General features: G+C 40.8%; 1 protein-coding gene across 1 annotated transcript; it reads left to right on the top strand.

Moving 5' to 3' along the window:
• Positions 1–1281: 1281 nt before the first annotated feature.
• golga4 (golgin A4) lies at positions 1282–23136 on the top strand. Its single transcript, XM_040001770.1, is given in 26 exon segments — positions 1282–1512; positions 2705–2779; positions 4195–4296; positions 7164–7232; positions 7347–7673; positions 7764–7811; positions 7933–7989; positions 8087–8185; positions 8803–8953; positions 9064–9254; positions 10616–10699; positions 11041–11188; positions 11292–11470; positions 11770–11868; positions 11973–12128; positions 12786–13235; positions 13237–16562; positions 16664–16785; positions 17151–17281; positions 17558–17644; positions 19095–19121; positions 19248–19316; positions 19668–19743; positions 21437–21534; positions 22340–22426; positions 22516–23136. Coding segments are annotated over 26 exon segments (6351 nt in total). The 5' UTR covers positions 1282–1434; the 3' UTR covers positions 22531–23136.
• The last annotated feature ends 408 nt before the right edge of the window (positions 23137–23544 follow it).

The raw sequence follows: 23544 nt of genomic DNA, 5'->3' as shown, positions 1-23544 counted from the left end.
CTTCAGCTGCTGCAGCACAAAGACATTAATTACAACACAAGAAGCAGCTACGTTGGCAACAGTGTGTAACGCTCCAGCTTTCCCCCGCTGTGACATTCACTTTTAGGTATGCTGCCAAAGATTAAAGGGAAAGTAATTAAACTTCTCCTAGCAGAGACAAAATACTACCAGCCGGAAAACCTGATAGAACATACAGGACGAAATCTTATGTAAGTCTTGTTAGTTGTGTTTTCAATTGGCCTGAAGGAAAATCACAGTAAAACATGCTTAAAGAGTGCCCTCTTGAGTCCAAACTGTGATTTTGTATTTATCTGCACCTTTTGACAGGTTACAGCTTTTTAGATAGTAATCTTAAAAATAGCCAGCGTGTCTCTGCCCTGAACCCAAACTGGGAGCTCCTTTTGCAGAAGAGGAGCCTGATAGCAGAAGACTCTGTCTCCCATTGGAAATTTCAGGACCCACAACTAAACCTGCAAACTTGGAGTGAAGAGTAGGACATGCAATGAGGTCGATGAGATCTTTAAACCAAGGACCATGCATGTGAGGAGAAGGATTTTAAATTTAAGTCTAAATTTAACATGGAGCTCAAGAAGAGACTTAGGAAAATAGATTTCACTTTCTACATTTTGTTAATATTTCGTCCATCCATCCTTTCTCTTGCGCTTGGTTGTGGGGTGGCTGTTGCCTATCCCTGCTGTCATAGAGTGAGAGGCAGGGTACACCCTGGACAAATCACCAGTCTATCATTAAAAAAAAGAAATTCAGATAAAGATGTTTCCCATCTGTTTTCCTCATACAAAGATCTTTAAATTCATTCATGCATATTTTTCATTCAGTGTTTTAAGGAAGTGATGCAAAATACCACATCCACAAATGCAAATTTGGTTTTTCTGAATTTTATTTTCTGTTTTTAAGAATGAGTTAGTAAATATATGAGTACTATAAAATACTTATTAGACTTAAAGTTATTGTTCCTTTTTGACATTGCATTTGACATTGCAGGACTGAGTTTAGTGCATCTATCTTGGAATGTAATTTTTAAAATACGGCCTTATTTGTTTGCTTGTTTTTATCCCTCTTTGTGAGGATTCCTTGTGTTGTGTTTTTGTTGTTGTTGTTTTGTATGTGCTTCTGTATACCACATGTGTTAAACTGTCTTCTCATTTCAACTGTCTTAGGCTGTAATATATCCCAAGCACGCTGCTATCTAAGGGGGCGCTGTAGCTAACTGAGCCCAGACTGGCCCTTTAAGTCTGACGTTTCAGATTTCCTCCACGTTGGCCGCACATGCGCAGATAGGCCTACCACCTGCAGAAAATTAGAAGCGAACAAGGAAGTCTGCCCCTGAGTACTGGATGATAGGCTGAATAAAAACAAAAAACCTCTCCGCCGGAAAGTCGACACTTGATCACCAGTTTATATCGGCGTGACAAGATGTTTAAAAAACTCAAGCAGAAGCTAAACGAGGAGCAGTCTCCGCAGAGGAATGCGCAGTCACCTCAGCAGGCCCAGGTTAGTTGTTGTGGTGCTCGGAGCTAACTAGCTAAGTTAACGTCTGTTTATACTGCAAAGACTTCACGGTTTGGAAGTGGTTGTCTAGTTATTTCTCATTAAGACAACTCAAGCTGACAGCTTAATAAGCTAACTTGAATTGTCAGTTCGTCCCTTTACTGTCTTGCAAACATTAGCACCGTGCTAAGTCCTTAAGTTAGCAGCTTAACTTAGCTGTCAGCGGTTGGAACAGCTGGAACTGGTAAATCCCGTTGTCCGAGTAGAAGAAAAGTCTCACTTCATACAATCATCAATTTGTTTGTAGCCAAAATGCCAGCCCGCATTTTTATACTCGCCAGTGACAACATGGGCGTGTCTGAGTTAATGCTTCTTGCATTGGCTGCCAGTGGATGTCAGCTGGAAGCTATATTTGACCCTTGCAAATCCTACTACTCCCAGGCGCCTCTATTAAAAACAATACAGAAGTAGCACACAGATTTCAAGTTGGAAGTTTGTCATTGGAAAAGCGCTAGAAACCTCATCAGATCCCTTGCTTTCCTCTTCTGTTAAAAAATGCGAATTGTTCTTTGAAATATGAAACTGCAAGTTTCTTTAAGCTCTCCTAAATATATGTGAAGGACTGAAGGTATGTGTCATAGTTTGGAGGTCCATCATAGTTCAGTTCCAAGTTAATGTAGATATTTTCGCTGCATTTCTCTGTTTGCCTTACATGCAAAAGATCCCCAGTTCAGTTCTGGAAGGAGATCCAAACCCAGACTCCGGGGCTCACAAGCTAGGGCTTGTTCCCTATCCAGATAAATGAGAGGGCTGCATCTGGCATACAATATGCAGATCCAGCAACCCTTTGGAAGATGGATAGATAAATTACCTTGTTCGAATTGGCTTGGTTCTTATGCAGATTGGCTGTTTTTGAGGAACAAATTTACATTTGTTATTCAGAGCTTGAGTGCAGTTTATGATTCCCACTGACTTTCTGTAAAATCACAATCTTAGACTGAGTTTGGCTCAAAGGTGAAGGCATACAAAAGGTGAAATCCAGTAACAAGAGAACTTACACCCAGCAAGCATCTGTATTAAAGTTTGATTTACTGCCAGGCAACAAAATCAATATTATTGTTATGACTATGTTTTTTCAATTAATTTATTACTATTATTATTACTTCTTTTTCCTTATTACTTATTTATTTTACAGATCAGCAGTGGAGACCGACGTAACAGCCAAACTCCCCCATTTAGTGATGGCACACCTTCTCCCAGCGACAGAGAGGTGAGCATGGTGTCAGCCTGTGATTCATATCTTTATTTATGTATGTATACTTGTGTTCAGACCACAGCCTGCAGAGGTTTCCAAGTCCCTCCCCAGCTTACATTCTAATGATTGTTTCTCTTAGGCTTTAAAAATGTGCTTTGTATGCTTTGTTTATGCATAATGTCTGCTTTATAACATACAAGTCTCTTTTTGATTGCTGTGTCAATTGAAAGTGAACACTTAGTGCTGTTGGTTTTCAGAATCTTCTAGCAAACTTCTTTGATCCAATTATTTAAAGTAATCCAACAATCTAGACATATTGAACCCTGGACTCATAAACATATTGCAGTGCATACAATAGCCAACACCAGATGGGAACATATGAGCCAGGCTTACACTGTGGTCATTAATGTTGCAGAGCAGTCAGCACTTGGATTCCATTCGTATGGTATTTTAAGTGTCTGAAGTCACTTATTATTATTGTTATTATCATTATTATTGTTACATTTTTAAAAGACCCTGTTCCACCAAATGAGCAGCTCCTTCTTTAGAGACAATGGAAAGGGCGTTTTAATGGTGTAGAGCAGACAGTGTTTCAGCATGTCTATGAATAATTGATGTATCCTCCTCAGTGTTTTTTGTGTCTCCTGTGACTAGTTGCCATATTTTGCCTCAATAGATACTGACAAGTCAATTCAATGCAGGACTATGCTCTATTAGAAAGAGGTAGATAAGCATAGGTTTAATGGCAGTGACTCTACAACTGATGATGCAACATGTTGTTATTACATCTGTTGAGATTAGATATGGATGTTTACAGTCTTCGTTGTTTTTCAGATAAAAATATATCTTAATCACTTTTTCCTTCATTTCAACACTGCAGAACGCTCACTGGAGTAGTGGCACCGTCCCTTTTGGTCAGGTTTCTATGCACTGCTCTCCCCACTTGTGCCTTTGGAAGCACACATGTGTTGCTGTTATGTGGCTCGGCAGCCTCAGCGTAGAAGCTTCGTGTAGCATCACAGCATCTTTTCTTCACCTCACGAATCATTAACACTTTGACATCTCTGAAAGCATTTGTTTCATGACTGAAGGCAGATTTAGCCCTTGGTTAAAATTGTGAAGATTACATGAGGAGATGTGAAACTGTTACTCATAACGTTACTGTTGATTGAGTGCTTTTCAGTTTTTCTGATTTTTTTTTTTTCTTTTTTTCCCAGCTTATGTAGTATCTCTCCCTCTGTTTCACTGTCTGCTTTCTCTTTTTTATTCATCTCAGTCTTTCTCTCTCTCTCCGCCAGCCTCCTCTCATCAGGCTGGTCAGCCACTTCCTTCAGGGCCTTTTCACACTCATGCTGTTGTTTTTCTCATTGCTCTCTGTGTTCCTCTCCTTTCCCCACCTTTCGTCCCGTTACTGCACTGATGGGGGTCAGGTGCTGGCCGGGATGATAGCAGAGCCCGCTTTTCTCTCTGAGTATACTATCTTTGCTCTGGACCATTCAAAACGACCCCAAACGGCCCAGGTAGCCAGTGTGGTGAGTTTGTCCTCACTTCCTGCCTCTTTCATCTTTCTTCTTCTTCTCCTCCTCCTCTTGCCCCGTTCCTTCCTCCCGTCTTCCACGCCTTTGGGGAATCGGTAGAGGACTGTTGCCCAAGTAGGGACAGCTTGTTCCCTGCTCTCCGTCTCCTGTTTGCTTTGGATTTAGTAGCAAGAAGGCATCTCATATGTAGGTTAATTTTGCATCTACTAGGTTGTGGTTTACACTGTAGGATAGAAGCTTCTGTGCTTTCTGCCCCATGTTTGTTTGTTGTCCCTTCTTTCAGTTTGTGATCTGTCAAAGAAATGAACAGTGCCCATTTGTCTTTAGGTGATCTTTGCTGCTTGCCCTAGAGACCCTTGTAGACCCTTAAATCCTGTTATGTTGCCTGATCGCCTTTGTCCCGTCTCCCCTAAAGTCTGTGTATTTGGAGAGTTGAGATTTTTCTTTATGGGACAAGTTTTTAACAAATTAAAATTGAAAATTTTGTCTAACTCTCTAAGTAAACAAACACATCCAAATAGCTGTTTCTTTATTTAAGATATATTTGATGTGACAAATGAAAGTTGGTATTGCTTGTAACTGCTTATTAATTACTGTTATTAAAGTTAAGGTCTATTTTTTTTTTGACATTGTCAGTAGATACTAAGCACCAATTGTAAGAACGTATGGGTCGTCCGTATTCAGATACATACGTTTGTACACACAGCTCTTCAAAATAATTTCTAGACTGCATAAGTCTGCTTTGTAACTAGGTTTGTAGCAGGTAAATGGAGCTCAGTATGAGGGTCATGTGTCAGTAAAATTGAGAGACATTGTTTAATTGTCTCTTAACTCTGCTTGCTCATTTTAAATGCCAACATAGCCCAGTACGCACCCCAGCTGCTGTCATTAACCAGGATTTGTGTGGATATTGTGAGATAATGTAGTGATTATAAAACAAGGACTTTATTACTTCAGCACAGCTGCTTCAGAATGACTGCCAGTCAACTTGTAGTGTTATTGTGCCAGTTATCGGAGAACAAAACGAAAAATATGCAAATGAAAACAACTGTTTGATGAATTCAACTGCAATAAAATACGAACCTCAAGAGACTGAACTGAGATGGTATCAGTCAGTGGTTTGACTGTGTTTAAGTGGACCCATGAATATTTAGAATTTATTAACAATGTCTTGACCGTCTCATAATGATTTATTTGGTTGATCTGTCTGATTCACCTCTTGCTAGATGCTGCTTATGATCTGTAGTTTGGAAAGAGGGGAAGCCTTAAATTCTGCTGCCTTATCATTATGTGTATGGTTAATGACACTGATTAAGATGCAGTTACTCTTTGACCTTTTCATCGTTCTTTTATGTAACCTTTGCTTTGATATTTGCATGAAGGGATCATTAGATTCCTGGTATAGAGTTGTAGGAGTGTTGATGTGCTAAAGCCACAGATACAAATGTCTATCACAGTCATTTTCACATGTTAGCGATGTGATATAGTCTTGATTTTGGGATCTCATTATATTTACATCTACTCATGAAATCATTTCATAGATGTATTTATTTTTTTATATTTGTTTTTGTTTTTTTTGTTTTTTTTTACTTGTTCTGCTAGCAATGTTTGTCTGTTGACTGGAGGCTTCTGTCGTAATTTTTCTTTATATTTTTAATGGTACTTTGTGGAGTTGGTGATAGTAACTCTTCTGAGTCACGTTTTGTGGTCTGTGATCTGTTTTAAATTTGGTTTCTGATTTGTCCCTGTGAGAATTTTGTTTGATCTTGTGGTCCTGAAATAGAGGCACTCAAGTGCCCTGGTTTGGTAGGTTTACATTTGGTGTACCGTTCTGCAGTAATTATCCATGAGTCATTGTCCATTTTTTTTAATATGACTGAAAATAGGCAGGCATGAAGGGCATAATAGTGAAAGGTAATGCTATAAATACTCTATTTTAACCTCCAGCAAAACCAGTCTTGGCGAGGAGCGGCCATCTGGGGATGATGGGAAATAACAGAGAAATAAGAGCACAGGGACACAGGACGAAATATAAAGGCGCTAATGGAGTTGTCTTGCAAACAAACAAGCATGTCATTGAAGTCTTGACAGTAAAACTTTAGCGAAGGTCACATTTCTTAAAAGATTGAGGCCTGCTGTGTTTGTTCACATGCTGACATTTTTTTTCTTCCATTACTTTTGCTGACTCTTTGCTTTATACCCAAATTCTTCTTGTTCTTCACACACATGTACAATAACTAAATAGATCCACTTAAAAAAAAACATCTAGTGGTAGTGGTCATTGGGGTCTTGATCATAATCACGAAGCTCTTGACAGGCTTGGTTGAAAGCAAGCGTTCACATGACTAGCTGTGAAAATGAAGCGGAAACAAGTAATCCACAGGAAGGAGTAGCTTGGAGCTGGACAAGGGAGGAGAAGAGTTGCTCACTTTGATGCTGCTTCTAACAAATCAACTAAACCAACTAAGCTGCTAAATGTTCCCTCACATCAGTTGTGACGTTGTCCTCCTGTAATGCAGCTGCACACAGCACTGCCAAGCATCTTTAATTCAAACGCAGCTCTCCTACTTGACTTTTAACTATTTGTTCTGACCTCATGGCTGTTTGTAGTTTTGTCTTAACCCCTTTTTGTTTATTCTACAGTAGAGATGCCTTCTTTTGTGTATTTAACCCCTCTGTTTTTTCCAAGTTGCATGAGGGTACCCATTGCCCCTGCATTGCTCCCAGCAATACTAATATTGCTCCCTCCAGAGTAATCAGGGAGAGCCACGCTGGGTGTGGATGACTAATTGGCCCAGGACAAGTTCGCTGATACAGCTGCCCTTTTCCTCATAATCTCATCTTTATTTTTTGGTCTTTAGAGTGCCTCTAAAGGTGCATTGAGGTCTCCCAGAGGCAGCATCAATGGGGATGGAAGTACTTCTCCTCATGTAAGAGTATTACCAAGTCTCCTCTTTAATCTTTTCAATGTGATTATTTCAGTGTTTTTGCACATTCATTAATGAGTTTGAGATCTTTATGTTTTTTGTTTTGGTTTGTAACAGAAAGAGGAGCCACAGTCATTTACCCAGAAACTACAGCTGAAAGTGCCCTCAATGGAGTCATTGATTCGTAGCGGAGCCAGTCGGGCGGAAAATCTGTTTCGCTCTCCATCTAAAGACAACCTGGTCCGAACTTCATCACGCGAATCCCTGACTCCTTTGGGAGAAAACGAGTCCCCCAGTGCCCCGGCATATGATCCACCCTCGGACATTGAGAGCGAGGCCGAGGAGCCACCAGGAAGTGTAGAGTCTCTGTCCAAAGAGCAGTTGTTACACCGAATGCTTAGAGTAGAGAGGAGCCTGGGGAAGTACAGGGGGAAGTATTCGGAGGTGAGAAAACAGACAGGATGCTTGAAGAGTAAAGTGTAAAGTCTGTACATGAATATAACTCCTGCTCATCTTTACATCTTTGTCATACAGCTGGTTACTGCGTACCGTACCGTACAGCGAGAAAAAGAAAAAACGCAGGTACATTTTACATCTTTTTTTTTTTTTTTTTTTTTTTTTTCAGTATTTTTCCCATCGGATTTTTTTTAGAAAAAGAGAATAACATCTGAACTGATCCAACGTACATTTTTGTTCTCCCCAGGCCATCCTCAGTCAGAGTCAAGATAAAGCACTGCGCAGGATAGGGGAACTACGAGAGGTACGGCTATATGCTATGGATGTTTTTGTGTCTTTAGATTAAAATCATTTTTTTATTAATATAAACTGCACAAATGAATGAATAATCTACTGTATAGGAGCTTCAGATGGACCAACAGGCCAAGAAACACCTGCAAGACGAGTTTGATGCTGCACTGGAGGAGAAAGACCAGATGATCACTGTGCTACAAACACAGGTGTGTGGATGGTGGTGGGAAAATTAGCTTTTCTGCTGTTTAGGATTACAACTTTATAAGTATGGCTTATTTTAAACACTGTACAAAACAAAACACCCAAACCCAGTTTAAATGTAACTTTTAAAAAAAATTACTTTAAAACCTGCTTTAATGATAATTTCACATTAATCCTTTCAGTTTAAGCATGATAATCACTGCAGTGATGTTCTGGTATAAATGGTTCTTGAGTTTTGAATAAATGTGACGTTATTTAAAATCAGAGACAAATGAAGTGCAGAGGTTTTGTATTTAAAAGTTTCTCAGACCAAACAGGAATGCTTCACTTGCCTTGAAAATGAGTAGGTTACCTGCAATCAAAAAGCTGAAAGAACCATGTAATGCACAAACAGTCATGTAAAAATCAAGAGTTGTTTGAGACTGCATATCTACATCATGCAGATTTGTCCATACAATTTTAGTCGTCCTGCTAACAAACAGCCAAATGGAGAAAACCTCCATAGCAGGAGTAATGAATCTGTATAACTATAACTCTGAGTTCAATTGCAGGGAACAATAACAGATCTATCTCAAGTTGCCAAAGGGACTGTGATTCATTTATTGATCTTTGTTCCTCTAAGGTTGCTCTGTTGAAGAAACGGCTCCAAGTGGGCCCCGATGGCTCGCTGCCCCCTGAAGGAGAGGTTCCTCAGTCTGAAGCTGCTGAAGTCTCTGCTTCTCCCACACAGAGTCCTTTGAAGGAGAACGAAGTAGAGCCTGAAGTCACTGAGGGTAAGTGTATTTATTAAAATATATGGTTATTTAGTTGCCTCTAGTAAGGAGTCACGCTGTGTGAGCAATTTTTTTTTTTTTCTAAGCAGTGAATTTTAATTTCTGGACAGGAGAGGGCAACAGTGATCCAACTAAACTCATGGAGGCTCTGCAGAAGAGAGTGAAGAGGCAAGAAAACTTGCTGCAGAAGTGCAAGGAAGTCATGCGTACACACAAGGAGCGAAGCGCCCAGCTTAGCAGTGAGAATGAAACTCTGCAGGAGCAGCTGCAGGAGCGACTGCATGAGTTGGAGAAGATGAAGGTAGTTACCCTGTGTTTTTCAGAAATGATAGAAGAGTTGGAGTGTAGTTATACTGTAATATTAGGACGCTTTCAGTCAAACAAAACTATAAATTTTGGATTAAATATACACAGAGTTACAGCAACAATAAGTTAAAGTGCCCAGATATTTCAAACTGATTTCCCAGAGATGAGCACTTGCTATAAACCAAGTAGTAAACTATAATTATAAAGAGGTTTGATTAAAGTGGGGGTGGACGGTAAGGACTGAGCAGTGTGTTTAGAGGAATTAATACTGTGCCGCAAACTGTCTGCCAGAGTCTTTATGGTCCGCTGAGTATGTGACTCCATTATCTCGTGACACAGCAGATCGCTGTGGTTCTCAGAGTCCGAACATCCAAATTCTCTGGCTGAGCTCCAGAGTGAGGGTTCATGTCATGTCAGCGTGACATGACTGAGCCATTGTTTTCATTGATTTCAAAACATTTTGCTGCAGTGGTATGATCGGCTCGTGTAGCTTGTCCTTAGTCGCTCTGATGTTTTGCAGCGCATGATAACAAGTGGTTGTTGTAACAAAGCCATTGAAATAATAGACAGCTTGTATGTGCCGTCACTTGATTGACTTGCTTTCATTTATTGCCATAATTTTTTTATTTTTTTTTTTTGGGGGGGGGGGTTGTTGTTGTTTTTTTTGTATGAATCCGCAGCTTGTTTGGGAATGGAGGCCTGTCCTTTGTCAGGGAAAGCAGAGGTTAACAGGCGTTTAGCCCTCCTAAAACAGCATGAAGGGATCCTGGAACTGCTGGGCTGTCATTCTCCTTTGCTTCAGACAAATATCCCATAAAGCAGAACATCTGTCTACTTTTCCAGACCCTAACTTCAACTATTTTTGAATTCATGTTTTAACTGTGTGTTGCCGTCCTTGAGTATTGTATGCTATTTGGTCTTTCTTTGTCTCTTTGTTTATTCATATGATACGTTTTGACATTATAAAAACATTCTGTTAATCACAGTGCTGCATACATACTCATGCTGTTGGCACACTTGTGTCAAACAACAGAGAAACACAGCCCAGCATTTCCTGTTTAGTAACTGCTTGTTAAAGTGCGGTGCCACAGAGACATGGCTACTACATGCCACGGTTGCAAGAGTGAGCTGTAATTTGGGTTGACTTGTTGGTTTAGTTGGCCATGTATACACACTGGTTGTTTGGCTTGTGGGTGAGGCATCCTGGGTGGTACAGAAAGCATCTGATTGGGAAGTTATCAGAGCAAACACGTATACAGGATGTAGGAAGCGGTGCATTGTGAAGTGGCATTCATGCCATTAGGACACGTGTGACTTTTTTTATTTTTAATTCTGTCGATTGTTTTGTCTTTAAAGGAACTACACACAACAGAGAAGACTAAGCTGATCACTCAGCTGCGTGATGCCAAGAATCTCATTGAACAGCTGGAGCAGGACAAGGTTAGTGAGGAGCTTTGAGATCTGGATTGAAGGTTCTTCCGTTTCAGTTACATGTGTATGTGTGTGGCCGTGTGTGTGTTTTTACTCTGCTGTTGAGTAGCTTCAGACTCATATTGTTTAGCTTAAACTTTGACCCCAGCACTGCAGGATGGATAGCAGTTCTGCGAGGAATGCTGAAAGCGCTTAAAGCCGTAACACAATTAATAGCACAGGGCTGAGCTTTACAGCCCTCGTTCATGGAGAGCAGATCAACATAAGCTTTAGTGTTGATTCCTGTGCTCAGGGTGTACAGGTAAAGGGATGATTTTTCTTTCATGGGGTACTGTTTTTTTGTTTTTCAGGGAATGGTCATTGCTGAGACCAAACGGCAGATGCACGAGACACTGGAAATGAAAGAAGAGGAGATTGCACAGCTGCGCTCCAGGCTCCAGCAAGCTATAGCCCAGAAAGAAGAAGTACAGGAACAGAAAGAAAAGGCTGAGAAATCGGGTACGTGCTGTCCATCTCAGGTAATGTACAGAAAAGTTCAGTTTTTTCTAGATATGTTTGTGATTTTTTTTTTTTTTTTTTTTTTTTTTTTCCCCTCCAATAGCTTTTGAGGAACTTGAACGAGCACTGGGTGTAGCTCAGAGGGCAGAGGAGGCTCGAAAACAGCTGCAGGTTCAGCTGGAGGAGCAAGTGAAAGAAATCGAACGGGCCAGTGAGGAAGAGAGGAAGAGTCTGCAGCAGGAACTCACACGAGTCAAACAGGAGGTTGTCACCATCATGAAGGTCAGGAAAGGACTTCTCCTGAATATTTGTTTCTTGATCGAATAAGTAATTTGCTTCATTCATATTTCTAGCTTTATCCAAAGTGTTGGCTTCTTTGGTAGTTTCTTTGAAAATGATATATTGTAGCCACAGAAGTACCAACATTGACTCAGTATTGTAAGCATTTACATTAAAAAGAATTTAGTGTGTATTAAATGTTCCACTGCTGTCATGGAGAGCAGTAATATCACTTTGTTTCACGAGCTATGATCCTCTGTATTTATATTTACCATTCTTTTTTTTTTTTTAACCAATATTAGAAATCATCAGAGGAAACTGTGGCCAACATGGAAAAGCTCCACAGTGAAGCTTTGGCAGCTAAAGAAGAAGAGATGAAAGAGAAAATCAACAAAGCTGCGGTTGGTGCAAAATGTTTTCCCTTATTCAGTTTAGCAACAAAACCACTGTATCAAATAAGAAAAATATAACTTTAATATTTGTATTTTTTAAAAATGCTGTTTAGGAGCAGTGCAAAGAGGAGTTTGCACAGCTGGCTAAGGAACGGGAACAGCAGGCCGCTCTGGCTCTGGAGGACGCAGAGTTACAGAAGACGGCTTTAAGGACAGAAGCTGATAATAAGGTTAAGGAGATCCAGCTGGAGCTCGAAGCTGCAAGGACTGTGAGTTTGTTTGTTTATTTGGTTTTTTGGTTTATTTTTAATATTGAGAAAAGCAACAGCTGGCACACTGCAGAGCTTCGGTTTTACCTGTTTATTGCATCTTTGTGGATGTAACTTGTTCTTTCATATTGAATCTGCTAATCGCTGACCGATTGCTTTGAGGTTCAGAACTTATTTTTATTTAATTAATTGGCAAAATAACTTGAGTATGCTTGTGTTTATTTGGTTCTGCAGTAACACGCCACACACACAGAAGTACTATATATATATTATATATATAATGTTCTTCCTCTACCCCCCCCCCCATTTTTGCACATGTCGAGGAGCATGTCAGGCTACATTTCACTGTGTGTTATAGTTGTATAACTATGCATGTGACAAATAAAGAACTTTGAACTTGAACTTGAAAGTGAGCAATTTTCAATGTGTAAATATTTTCACAGTCTACATTTAATATGTAATGCTGTCAAGCATTAAATCCTTATGTACTTGAAGCTTTTACAGAGTTGGTAGTAATTGAACTGTGTCACAGCTTTATTGTTAAAAAAAATATCCTAATAACCGTCAATGTGTTTTTATAGCTGTGTCAGTTCTGTGAATGATTAACTGTAGCAGCTTAGCGGAAGAATCTAACCACCTCCATGTATGTGATTGCAGCGGATATTGGAACTGGAGAGCTCTGTGAACAAGATCTCACAAGAAGAAGCAGGTCTCTCCCATGAACTTTCCAGTCAGCTGGAGGAACTGAAGAATGAACACAAAGAGCAAATCTCTGCATTAGAGGAAAAGCACCACGAGCAGCTGGAAAAGCACAAGGGCACCCTAACCCAGCAGCATAATGCTGCCCTTGAGGAGCTCAAGGAAACACACAGGGCCGAAATGGAAACCCTTCTGAAAGACAAGGAGCTGCAGTTCCAAGCACATGTCGAAGAGATGAATCAGAAAACTCTAGAGAAGCTGGATGCAAAGCAGGCAGAGCTAGAGGCGCTCTCTGTTGAGCTTTCAGAGGTGCTGAAAGGTAAACAGCTTTTGGAGGAGAAGCTGTCGGCTGCTGAAGATGCTCATAGTTTAGCACTACAGGAACACGAGACGAGGTTTCAAGATCAGGGTGTCAAAGCACAGCGAAGAGCTTGAAAATGTCAAACGTGAGCATGATCAGTCGCTTGGCGGAATAGAGAAAACTCTGAAGGAGGAACTTAATGCATTGAAAATTGTTCTGAATGAAAAAGAGAAGGAAATCGAACAATACGTGCTTAAAGAAAAAACACTACAGGAGGAATCACATTCCACTGCACAAGACCTAGAAAGCAAGATTAAAGAATTGGAAGCCCTGCAGCAAACTTTATCAGAATCCCAGCTTGAAATTGAGAGTTTAAAGGAATCTAATGCACAGTTAAATAAGATAACAGAAGATCTTGATAAGTGCAAGAAAGAACTGACAGATGTGGAGCATCAGTTGGAAGCTGCAAAGAATGAATGCCAACAAAAAGAGAAATCCCTTCAAGAAACTGAGCATCAGTTAGAAGAGGGCAGGAAGGCGCTCTTGGAGAAAGAGAAGTCATTTACATCAGAACTGAACACTAAGCTGGAAGAACAAACACGCCTCAAGAAACAGCTGGATGACGAAAAAGCTGCCAATGAAGCAAAGCTGAAAAACACTATAACTGATATGGAAAGTAAACTGAAATCACAGGAAACCAAAATGGAAAAATTCAAACAGAAGGCAAAAGAAATGCAAGAGAAATATAAGAAAAAGCTTCAGCAGAATGAAGAAAACATGAAGAAGGAGCTTGCAAAGAAGGAAGAGGAGCTTCAGCAGAAAGAACAACAAGTTCAGGAGAAAATCGTAGAGATGGCCCAGAAAAGTTCCCAAGGCCTCAGCAATGCAGTGTCAGAGCTGCAGGATAACCATAAGGAGGAAGTGGAGAAACTACATGCCACTCATAAGCATGATATTGAAGACCTGGAGCGCCGTTGGCAGGAGCGGTTAGGACAGCAGGAGGAAGAATTAATGGAGAAACATTCAGTCATACTGCAGGAGAAAATCCAGGAGCTGGAAGAAGTGTCTCAGCAGCTTAGCAGAAGCAGAGCGGAGACTGAGCAAGTAATGGGTGAAATAAGGGGTTTAAAGGAGGACCTGGCGATCCGAGAAACCACTGTGCAGAAGCTGCAAGAAGAGCTTAATGAAGCAGCACTTAAACTTGAAAGTTTGGCAAAGAGTGAAGCGTTGCTAAAAGAACAAATAGAGTCAGTGGAAAGGAACCTTAACCAGGCGCTCGGTGAGAGAAACGCCCTCCAAGACAAGCTGAACGAGACAGAGGAAGAGAGCAGAGAGAAGCTGAAAGCTTGGTCAGATAAGTTGAATGAAGCGGAAAAACAGCTTGAAGCGCTGGAAGGTGCCAGATTTAAGGAAAGTGCAGACTTGCAGAGTAAATTTGAGGAAACTTCCATCCAACTGAATGCCAAGGAAGCAGAGTTACAGCAGCAAATGATTAAGATGAGCAACCAAATGAACCATTACTGTAAGGAGGTTCAGTTGAAAGTTGAGTGTGGATCTAATGAACTTCAGCAAAACGTGGAGAGTAGGTTGAAAGAGCTGGAAGATAAACTGCTCTCTGGTCAGAAAAAGGTGGGACATCTTAAAAACATTATCCTTACTAAAGCAGATCAAATTTGCACTTTAGAGGAGAGTGTTCGCCAGCACACCGAGGAGAATAAAAATCTATGCATTTCATTAGAACAGATGACTGCTCAGGTAAATGCTCATATGGAGCACATCAAAGCCTTAACACATGAGGGAGAGACTCATTCTCAGTCAATTAGTGAACATGTACAGAAGATTGAGGAGCTCAGCGAAGCAAACAGAGTCATATCAGAAACTTTGAAAGCAAATGAGCTGCATATCAGTGGCTTGGAAAGCGTCGTCGGTGACTTAAAAAATCAGCTAGCAAGTAACATAAAAGAGAAGGAGGAAGCCATAAATCAGCTGACGCAGCAGTATGAAGAGGAGAGGCAAAAGGCCGCTGCTCAAATGGAGAGACTGGAGCAGGAGAGGCAGTCTGCTTTAGAGCAGGCGGATACACTCAGGACCAGTCTGTCTGAGTTAGAGATGAAATTCACACAGAGCGACAACACTACTGGATCTCTGCAGGCCCGGCTTGAAGAGCTGGAGCGAGAGATCGCCGAAAAGAATGAAGCTTTGCAGCGGCTGACAGCAACAATTGACAATCAGTCCGTCAGCAAGTCTGAGATGGACCAACTGTTGAGTGAGAAGGAGCAAAAAGTCAGTGGGCTTACCGTAGAGCTTGAGAGCTCCATCAGTCGACTTGGTGAGCTTCAAGAGCAGTTAGACCTAAAGACGAAAGAGTGCGAACAGCTCACTTCTGACCTCAAACAGCAACACAGCATCATTGAGAATGAGAAGCGCGAGTTGGTTGAACAGCTGCAGATGCAGTGCACCCAGAAAGGTAATGTAGAGCAAGAGATGGCCAAAAAACTTCAGGCCCTCGAGGAAAGCAACCAGCAGTATAAACAAAAGCTTGAAAGTCAAAGGGAGGAATTTGAAAGGTTGAAAAACGAGATTATCAAGAGCAAGGACGGGAGTCAGAAGGAAACTGAGGAGAGGTTGTCTGAGAGCACTCGGAAAATGTCTGAGCTGAAAAAGAAAGCTGAGCAGAGAATCAGCCAGGTTACAAAACACTTAACGTCACAGCTTGAGGAAAAAGAGCAGACGATTACAACTCTTCAGACTAGCCTGGATGAACTTAAGAACAATGAAATTTCTGTGCAAAAACACACAGAAACATTAGAAGAGAAAACAAAATCGCTGGAGGATGCTCTCGTCAAGCTTAAAGAAGAGCAGGCCAAACACCTTGAACAAGTTCTGCAGAACGAGAGGCTTGAGAAAGAAAAGTCTTTAGAGGAGTTGAAAGTCATGTATGAAGACAAGCTGACCTCACTTCAGAGTGACGCAGTGCAACAGGGGCAGCTCAAAGACATTGAATCAACATTACACGAAATCGAGGCAAAGCTAAAAGAAGCAGAGGAGCAGAACGGAAACCTTCTCGCAGAAATAAATCGCCTGAGAGCAGAAATTGGCGAGAAGGATGCCCAATTGGAGCAATATCAGGGGACTGCTAGGGAGGTCCAGAATCCATCAGAAACTGAGGTAAAGGTGGAATGCAGCAGCATGCAGCAAACCAAGAGTGTGATGGAAAACGAGCTGGAAAACCATGCTCCTGCTCAAGAGGTGCACGATGAGGACTCATTACAGTCGCTGAAGAACAAACTGAGCCAGGTGAAGAACGAGAAGGAGAAAATCCACAAGGACTTTGTCAGGCTGCAGAAAGATATGCGGTCACTGAGGAAGGAGCATGAACACGACCTAGAATACATGAAGAAGGAGCTGTTGGAGGAGAATGAGAAAAAGCTAAAGTAAGGCTTAAAAATGATCGTGAAAAATCCCTTGTCTGTATAATATTAGATTTTTTGTTAATAGTTGCTAATTACATTTCCTTTGCTCTCTGTTCTAATAGGCTGGAATTAGAAGATTTGGAAATGAAGCACAACTCTGCGATGAAGCAGATAATGAGGGAGTTCAACGCGCAGATGTCTTTGAAAGAGAAGGAGCTCAACACAGCAGTGAAGGAGGCCATCGGTGAGGCAAAAGAGAATAATTCTCAACCAAATTAAACCAACAAGATTTACAAGCAAAGGAAACGAGCGGTCGAAATTGTTCACTTTTGCTGTGGTCAGAATCTTTCAGTACTGCACTTTGATTATGTTTTAAACAAACGACTGGCTTAAACTAGAAGATCAAAGTAAATATGACTCACGTTCTTGGGATGGCTGTGTTGTGACACTGTACTTTTTACTCTGGACTCAAATGGGAGCATTAAGGGATTACTGCTTGTGGAAGAAATGTTTCCTTCATGTTAAAATCCAGTCCAAAATTAGAGGCAAGTGAACATATAAGTTGTGTTTTTATGCACTTGGCTTCTTCTTTTTTTTTTCTTGATTCAGTAAAAGCTCAGAGTGTTGAAGAAGAGCTCATCAGTAGCCATCGTGAAGAAGCGAGCCAGCTGAGGAAGGTGATTTCCCAGAAAGAGGATGACTTGCACAAAACTGTTCAGAAATATGAACAGGTTATACAGGTACTATTAAAAACCCATCCTATTTGTTTTAATGGGGTTATACTATAGGGTGCACTCCTTTGTAGACACCACCCATCGACTGTTACTGTTTGGATTTATATGTGATATCTCTCTGGCTGCCTTTAAAGAATAATTAAATTCCAAAGAGGATCTGAGGTCTGAAACAGCGCAGTGCCCTCACTGAGTGATTTGCAGCATACTTGAGTTGTGATGCTGAGATGATACATGGGAAATGACTCAGTCGTTGTTCCTTTTTATTTGTTTGTTTTTTTTCAGAGTCGAGAAGAGGAGATGGGAGACAGAGTGTGGCAAGTTCAGAAACAACTGGAGGAGTTGCAAGCAAGAACGCAGGACACTTTGGAGGTACAAATAATGCTGACCCACTGTTCTTCACTGGCCAAACATCTGTTATAGCTGTCACAACTGGCTGTGCTTTGGATGATTTTTCTTGTACTCAGATGTAGAAATTCATGCCTGTAGCTGTTGTAGTCCATTTTGAAATGGAGGGAGGGGTTTGGAGTAAATTTATGTAGTGATTCTGTTGGAGTCATATGTCACTTCACTCTAGCTGTATGAAATCACAGCATTTCGGCTCCCTTCTGGGAAAAGGCTGGAGTTTAAGGGAAGCAGTTCTAGCTCTGAATGAGCCTAATCCAGATGCATTTTTGTGTCTGTATAAACATTTTCAAATGGCCTATTACAAAGTTCACATCCAGGTTGACGGACTAGGCAGTTATCGTTCAGCTTTTTCTTTGGGTTGCTTCATAATTGAAGATATCCGTCTAGGAGCTCGGGGACAGTTTTCCTACATAGTTTTCTCTGATCAGTCTCTCGCTCCGGTGGTGTGGCCTCTCTCCAAAGCACGCCGGATGCTGCGAAGCTCGTTTGAATCACTCAGGAATGTTCTCCGGAGAAAATGGAGATTGTCAGGCAATGGCCAGCGTCAGTCCCTGTTCTCAATTAATATCATGCGAGGTGATTGTAGACATTAGATTTATTCTGCAGTGATACTGTCATGCAACATGTGCATAGTGGAATGGAGCCAGATGAGACGAAAGCACTCCGGGGAGACATTTTAGCCAGGTGTTGAGGTGCCATGAGACCCCTGCAGTGATTTCTTCTACCTTTTGCGCACATGTCTGCATGCACACGAAGACAAAGAATTATGCTGCTCTCTCTGCTGCATTTTTCCCAGGTGAGGTAATAACTTTATGGGTGGATTGTATGGCGTTCAGCTCAGGGAGGCCTTTTCTTGGGCCTCACAGTGGGTCAGTGTGTCCCTCCACAGAGAGAGGAGACTAAATACAAGCACACTTTAGTCTGTGTAGGCTACAGTGTGTTTAAACAATGCTGTTAGTCCATCTTTTAAAACCTTCTGACTTGTGTCTGTGGCTCTTAACTCCAAGCACATTTATTTCTAGTGGAGACATCAGTCTGTGAAACTGGTCATCCATGAGTGTATTATATATACATGTAATTTCTCAGCGCTTTAGCTTTAGAAAATGTTATTCAAACAATTCTAAATTGTTCGGGAACTATTTTCAGCAGTGGATAAATACACATTTGAGTTTTGTTGATGTCAGTAAATGCAATTCTGTGCTTTTAGAAGACGGTGGAGCTTCTCGGCACAGAGGTCTGAGATAATATGGATACAGGGGCGGCACTAAATGTGTCATTACTGTAGTTTTTACATCCTTTTTTTTAAAATCAGGTTGAAATGTTGATTTAATTAAGGTTTGGTTCTAACACACAGTGTCTTCTTTCTCTCTTGTTTTTTTGTTTGTTTGTTTTTTGTTTTGTTTTTTCATTTTAGGAACAGATGACCCCAGAAGAACTAAAGGTATACTTGTTCATTATATGCTGGTTTCACTGTCCTAGCGTACAATTAAATTTACTAACATGAATACTAACAAAAATATAACGTTCACATTTCATATTTTCTGATTCCTGTCCCTCTCGATCTCAGGCTCAGCTCGCTGAAAAAACAACGTTGCTGAGCGAGGCTCGACTGAGAGAGCAGCAGTTTGTTGAAAGAGTGAGTATCGGACCCCCTTGGTGGCTCTTTCTGAGGACACCAAATCCATCGCAGTGTATTCCCAGGATTCTGTGGCCTCCAGCAAGAGCAGCTACTGCTCTCCTGCTGCATCAACTTAATTACACAGCACATCTGTTTACATTTGCTTTAACCCCATAAACAATCACAACAACGCCTCCAACAGCTTTTCTCACACACACCATCGTTCTCACAAGCATCCTGCCCTCCTCTGAGGATGGCCACCAAAATGCTTATGTCCTATTTAGCAATTACTCTAATGCATAGAATTAACCCACTGGGTTAAAGAGTTTTTAAATAATGTGTGCATGCTTGTTTGTTTCTCCACGCTAGATTCACTCGCTCGAGGACAAGATTAAATGTTTCCACCGAAACACTGTTGTAACTCATCTCGGGAGCACATTTAAAGGTAACACCATGAATCACTTAGTTCTGCTTCTTGATCCAATTTCCTTATGGATTTTCACAGCAGAGATGACATGCGTAACGCTTGAGCACAGCCCAATCTCATGGGAAAGCGTAACATATGCTGTGTGGTCTCTGTAGGGGCGGAAAAAGGGCCACCTAACCTTTTTTAGTGTAATAAAGGATTTTAAAGACAGACCATGTGATTATATTTTGTGTCAACACGTGAAAGTTACAGTAAAAGTGTAGCTGCTCTTTAAGATCTCAGTTGGTGTTTTGACACTGCCTAATCTGACAGTTAACACATTGCTTCAGAGATCAGGCAGGAGGTGCAGGTCCACAGCAGTGTGTGCCGGACTGCTTTAGCTATGCTTTTGATTATGGTTTAGCTAGCAAAGCAGGATTTTTAGGCTTGCTGGTAAAGATAAGAGCTGGGGTTATAATTAAAGCTAGACTACGGGTTGAGGGTGTATATGTATACGTGTGGTTTAGGCTGAGGGAAACCTCTGGAGATTGACCGTAAGTCAGTGCAGTCTCCAAGTATACCACGACCCAACTGCGTTTCATCTGTGTGAGAGTATTTGGAGAGATTGAGTGAGTCCTCTCGGACCTTCTCTGGTGCTGTAATAAAGAGAATCTGCTGTCAGAAGCGGGGGGGCGGTGAAGAAGCCATGCTTAGATTTAATGGATTTTGCAGATTGTGGCCTAAACGTTTCCTACGCGGGACACTGCAGCACGCAGATTTCTCGAACCTTTCTTATCCAGTACATATATATTGCTCATATTCATACTTAAAGCCGCTGATGACTCAGTTGAGCTTACGTAAACCACCTTGAGTTGTATTTTTAGGTAGGAAATTGATCAGAAAGCTGTTGAAATCTGCTTTCCTGTGTGGTTGATGTGAAAGTTGCCCTAGGTGGGGCAACACAGGGTCAGGGGGACAAAGGGCATGGGATTTATTGGTGACCCATTACTCCACACCAGAGATCAAAGACTTGTTTGCACTGCTCTATCACCTTTTCCTGTACTCTAATCGCACAGTCCTTCTGGGCACATTCAGGCACATTTGAGGATGTTTGAGTGATTATTTCCAATAGGCACAAAGCGACTGGATGTTGTTCCATAATAAAGCTCTTTTCTTCAGTCATGAAAGTGTTAGCAGCCCTGTCCAAGTTGTAACTCAGTCGTTTCCATTCATAGCTTTTAGTGGGATAATTGTGTTATAGCTTTGGGTGCAGACCTAAAAACTCGTGTGATATTAAAGTGCTCATGCTGAGTCTCACCATTCTTTCCTGTACTCAGTTTTAGTGCATAATTTAAACTGTGCAAAAGGTGGTTTTGAATTTGCTTGCCAACATAAACCTGATGCTGTTAGTTGGGGGGGGTTGTGTGCATTTTCCAGGATTGTTGTACTTTAAAACGACATAAAAACGACCTACATACACTAACATGCAGCTCTCACAGCTGTGTTTTAGGTTTTTTTGTGGTAACTGTATTGAGGTTGGATTTTTCTCCTTAACCAAGGAAATATAAGCAAAGTGGCAACCTAGAGTAGCTGATGTGTAGTCATATTTAATACATTTGAGGTCATTACAGATGTTGAAATAATGGGATTTGAAAGACATTAAAGAAAGAGAAGTTTGACAGCTGTGGTCATCATGAAATATTTGATTTGTTGTTTTTGCTTGTTGTTACAGATCCTGGACTCAACATTTCCGACGCCTTCTCAGAACCCACAGAGATGGAGTACCTGAGGAAGGTGCTGTTTGAATACATGATGGGACGGGAAACAAAAGTATGTTCTGGTTTTTATTTTTTTATAAAAAGATTCTACAGGAAGAAAAAAACCAATAGTTTTTATAATTAATCTTTTTCTCATTTTTATGTCTCCATCTTAGTTGGCTGAGAAAACATTAGCAGCTGCTTTGATGGTCTATTAAATGAGATGATTCAAAACCACCATATAAAAAAAAGTTGCTGATAATTTTTATTTTTAAAGCTGGTGACCTCCATCTGCTACTCATTTAGGAAGCTATATAAAACTCACGTTGTGTCCAGTCTTGTTGGATGTAATTAACAGCGATCTCCCTAATTATCAGTGCTGTTGACATGGTCCTAAAGTCAGCGGGAGTTTCCCAGCTCCTCAACAAACACTCTTTATAACAACATGGCAGACCTCCCCCGTGCGGAGGATGTCCGGCAGGCTGCCCGCGAGCTCATACATCTTGCATGACGCAGATTTGCCATTTAAAGGCATGCTGGCCTTGTTTAGTGTTAGCTGAGTAGTTGGGTTTCCTACACAGCCCAGGAGCCCTGTTTCTGATTATCCTCTGTGTTTATAGGGAAATGCATGCTCCCTGGCAGATAGGCCTGGAGTTGATTATGCAGATAATTTTCATTCTTGTTGAGCCTTTTCTTGCGCTTCAGTTGTCTCAGAACAAGCTTGATTTTGATTGGATGATGGTGTCAAAGGCAGGGGTTAGCTGGGGGGAAAACGGAGATTATACTAACACCACAGATGACTCCTGCCTTGAAAGTAAACTGACTTAAAAAGATGACGATCGGGGTGTCAGTCAGAAAAATTCCCCTTTTTTCCACAGACAATGGCCAAAGTGATTACCTCCATGCTCAAGTTTCCTCCTGACCAAGCTCAAAAGGTTTTGGACAAAGAAGACTCGAAACCAATTGTAAGAATCTTTTTACAACTTGGGGATATTTGAATGAGGTCAAATGTGTATCAGGATTTGAACTAATTTCATATCCGTCTCTTCCACAGCCTTGGTTACGATGAGTGTTTGAATGATTCGGGTACTTCTGGATCTGCTGCTACTGCTGCTGAAGGGGGAAGACTGCCATTATCTGTTTGCATTTCTTGTCATTTTATTCATGTGTGTGTTTGAGAAAGAGAAAGCGTGTGTGTGCGTTATGTGTGAATGCTCAACAGGTATGAGGGAATAAGAGAATTTGACAGAAACACCTTTTTTTTCCATAAACCGTGTTTTTCTTTGAAGTTAAGTTTAATTTATAAGTTTTAGATGAGAGTAAACGGGTTTCCTTTTATTTTAGAATGTGTTTATAAAGATTGGCTTGTGCAATAAATTATATTATCATCACATGGATGCCGACGGTCAGTTGATTTGTAGATCTCTGTGTTGTGCTGTTGTCTGAATCACTTCCTCTGTAAAACTGTAAACGACCCTTTAACTGTGCACTCGCACCACATTAAGATACAGGCCCCTGGACCTCTTTAACACAGCTTTTCTATGCTTTATATTTTGACACTGACAGAAACAAAACTGTAAATTGTATTATGATAATAAAAACTGTACTATAAGGCGCTATATGACTTGCTATACAGTTTTCTTTTTCAGAGTAACATTAAATCCTATTTACAGAACAACTTTTGTCACTCCTTTATCCTCATCACAATACAGATTTTTGTTTTGTAGCTTATCTAATTACCTGTCTTTGCATTACTCCCAGTGTCTGACTGAGGACTGTTAACACCTGGTTAAAAAGACTGAATGAAAACAACAAATCTGGGTTTACAGATCTCTCACTCTACTTTGCCTGACCTTTATTCTTTTTCTCCACATTAGAAGTACAGACAACACACAAGTATATTAGACCGCTGACACTTCCATGTAATGAGAATCGGAAAGAAATTTGCTGTTGATTCTGTATATGGACACATTTAAGGATCTGCCTGTTACTTATATGTATACATTTACAGACATTAAATTAAATGTGGCATGAGCAAATGTCCTAAATCACTTTTAGAAATGTGTTTAAAGATTGCTTACTT

The sequence above is a fragment of the Simochromis diagramma genome, unplaced genomic scaffold (assembly GCF_900408965.1).
Source record: "Simochromis diagramma unplaced genomic scaffold, fSimDia1.1 OVJJ01000421.1, whole genome shotgun sequence".
Classification (NCBI taxonomy): Eukaryota; Metazoa; Chordata; class Actinopteri; order Cichliformes; family Cichlidae; genus Simochromis; species Simochromis diagramma.
Note: the sequence above shows the minus strand (reverse complement) of the source record. Positions and strands in the feature narration are given on the sequence as shown.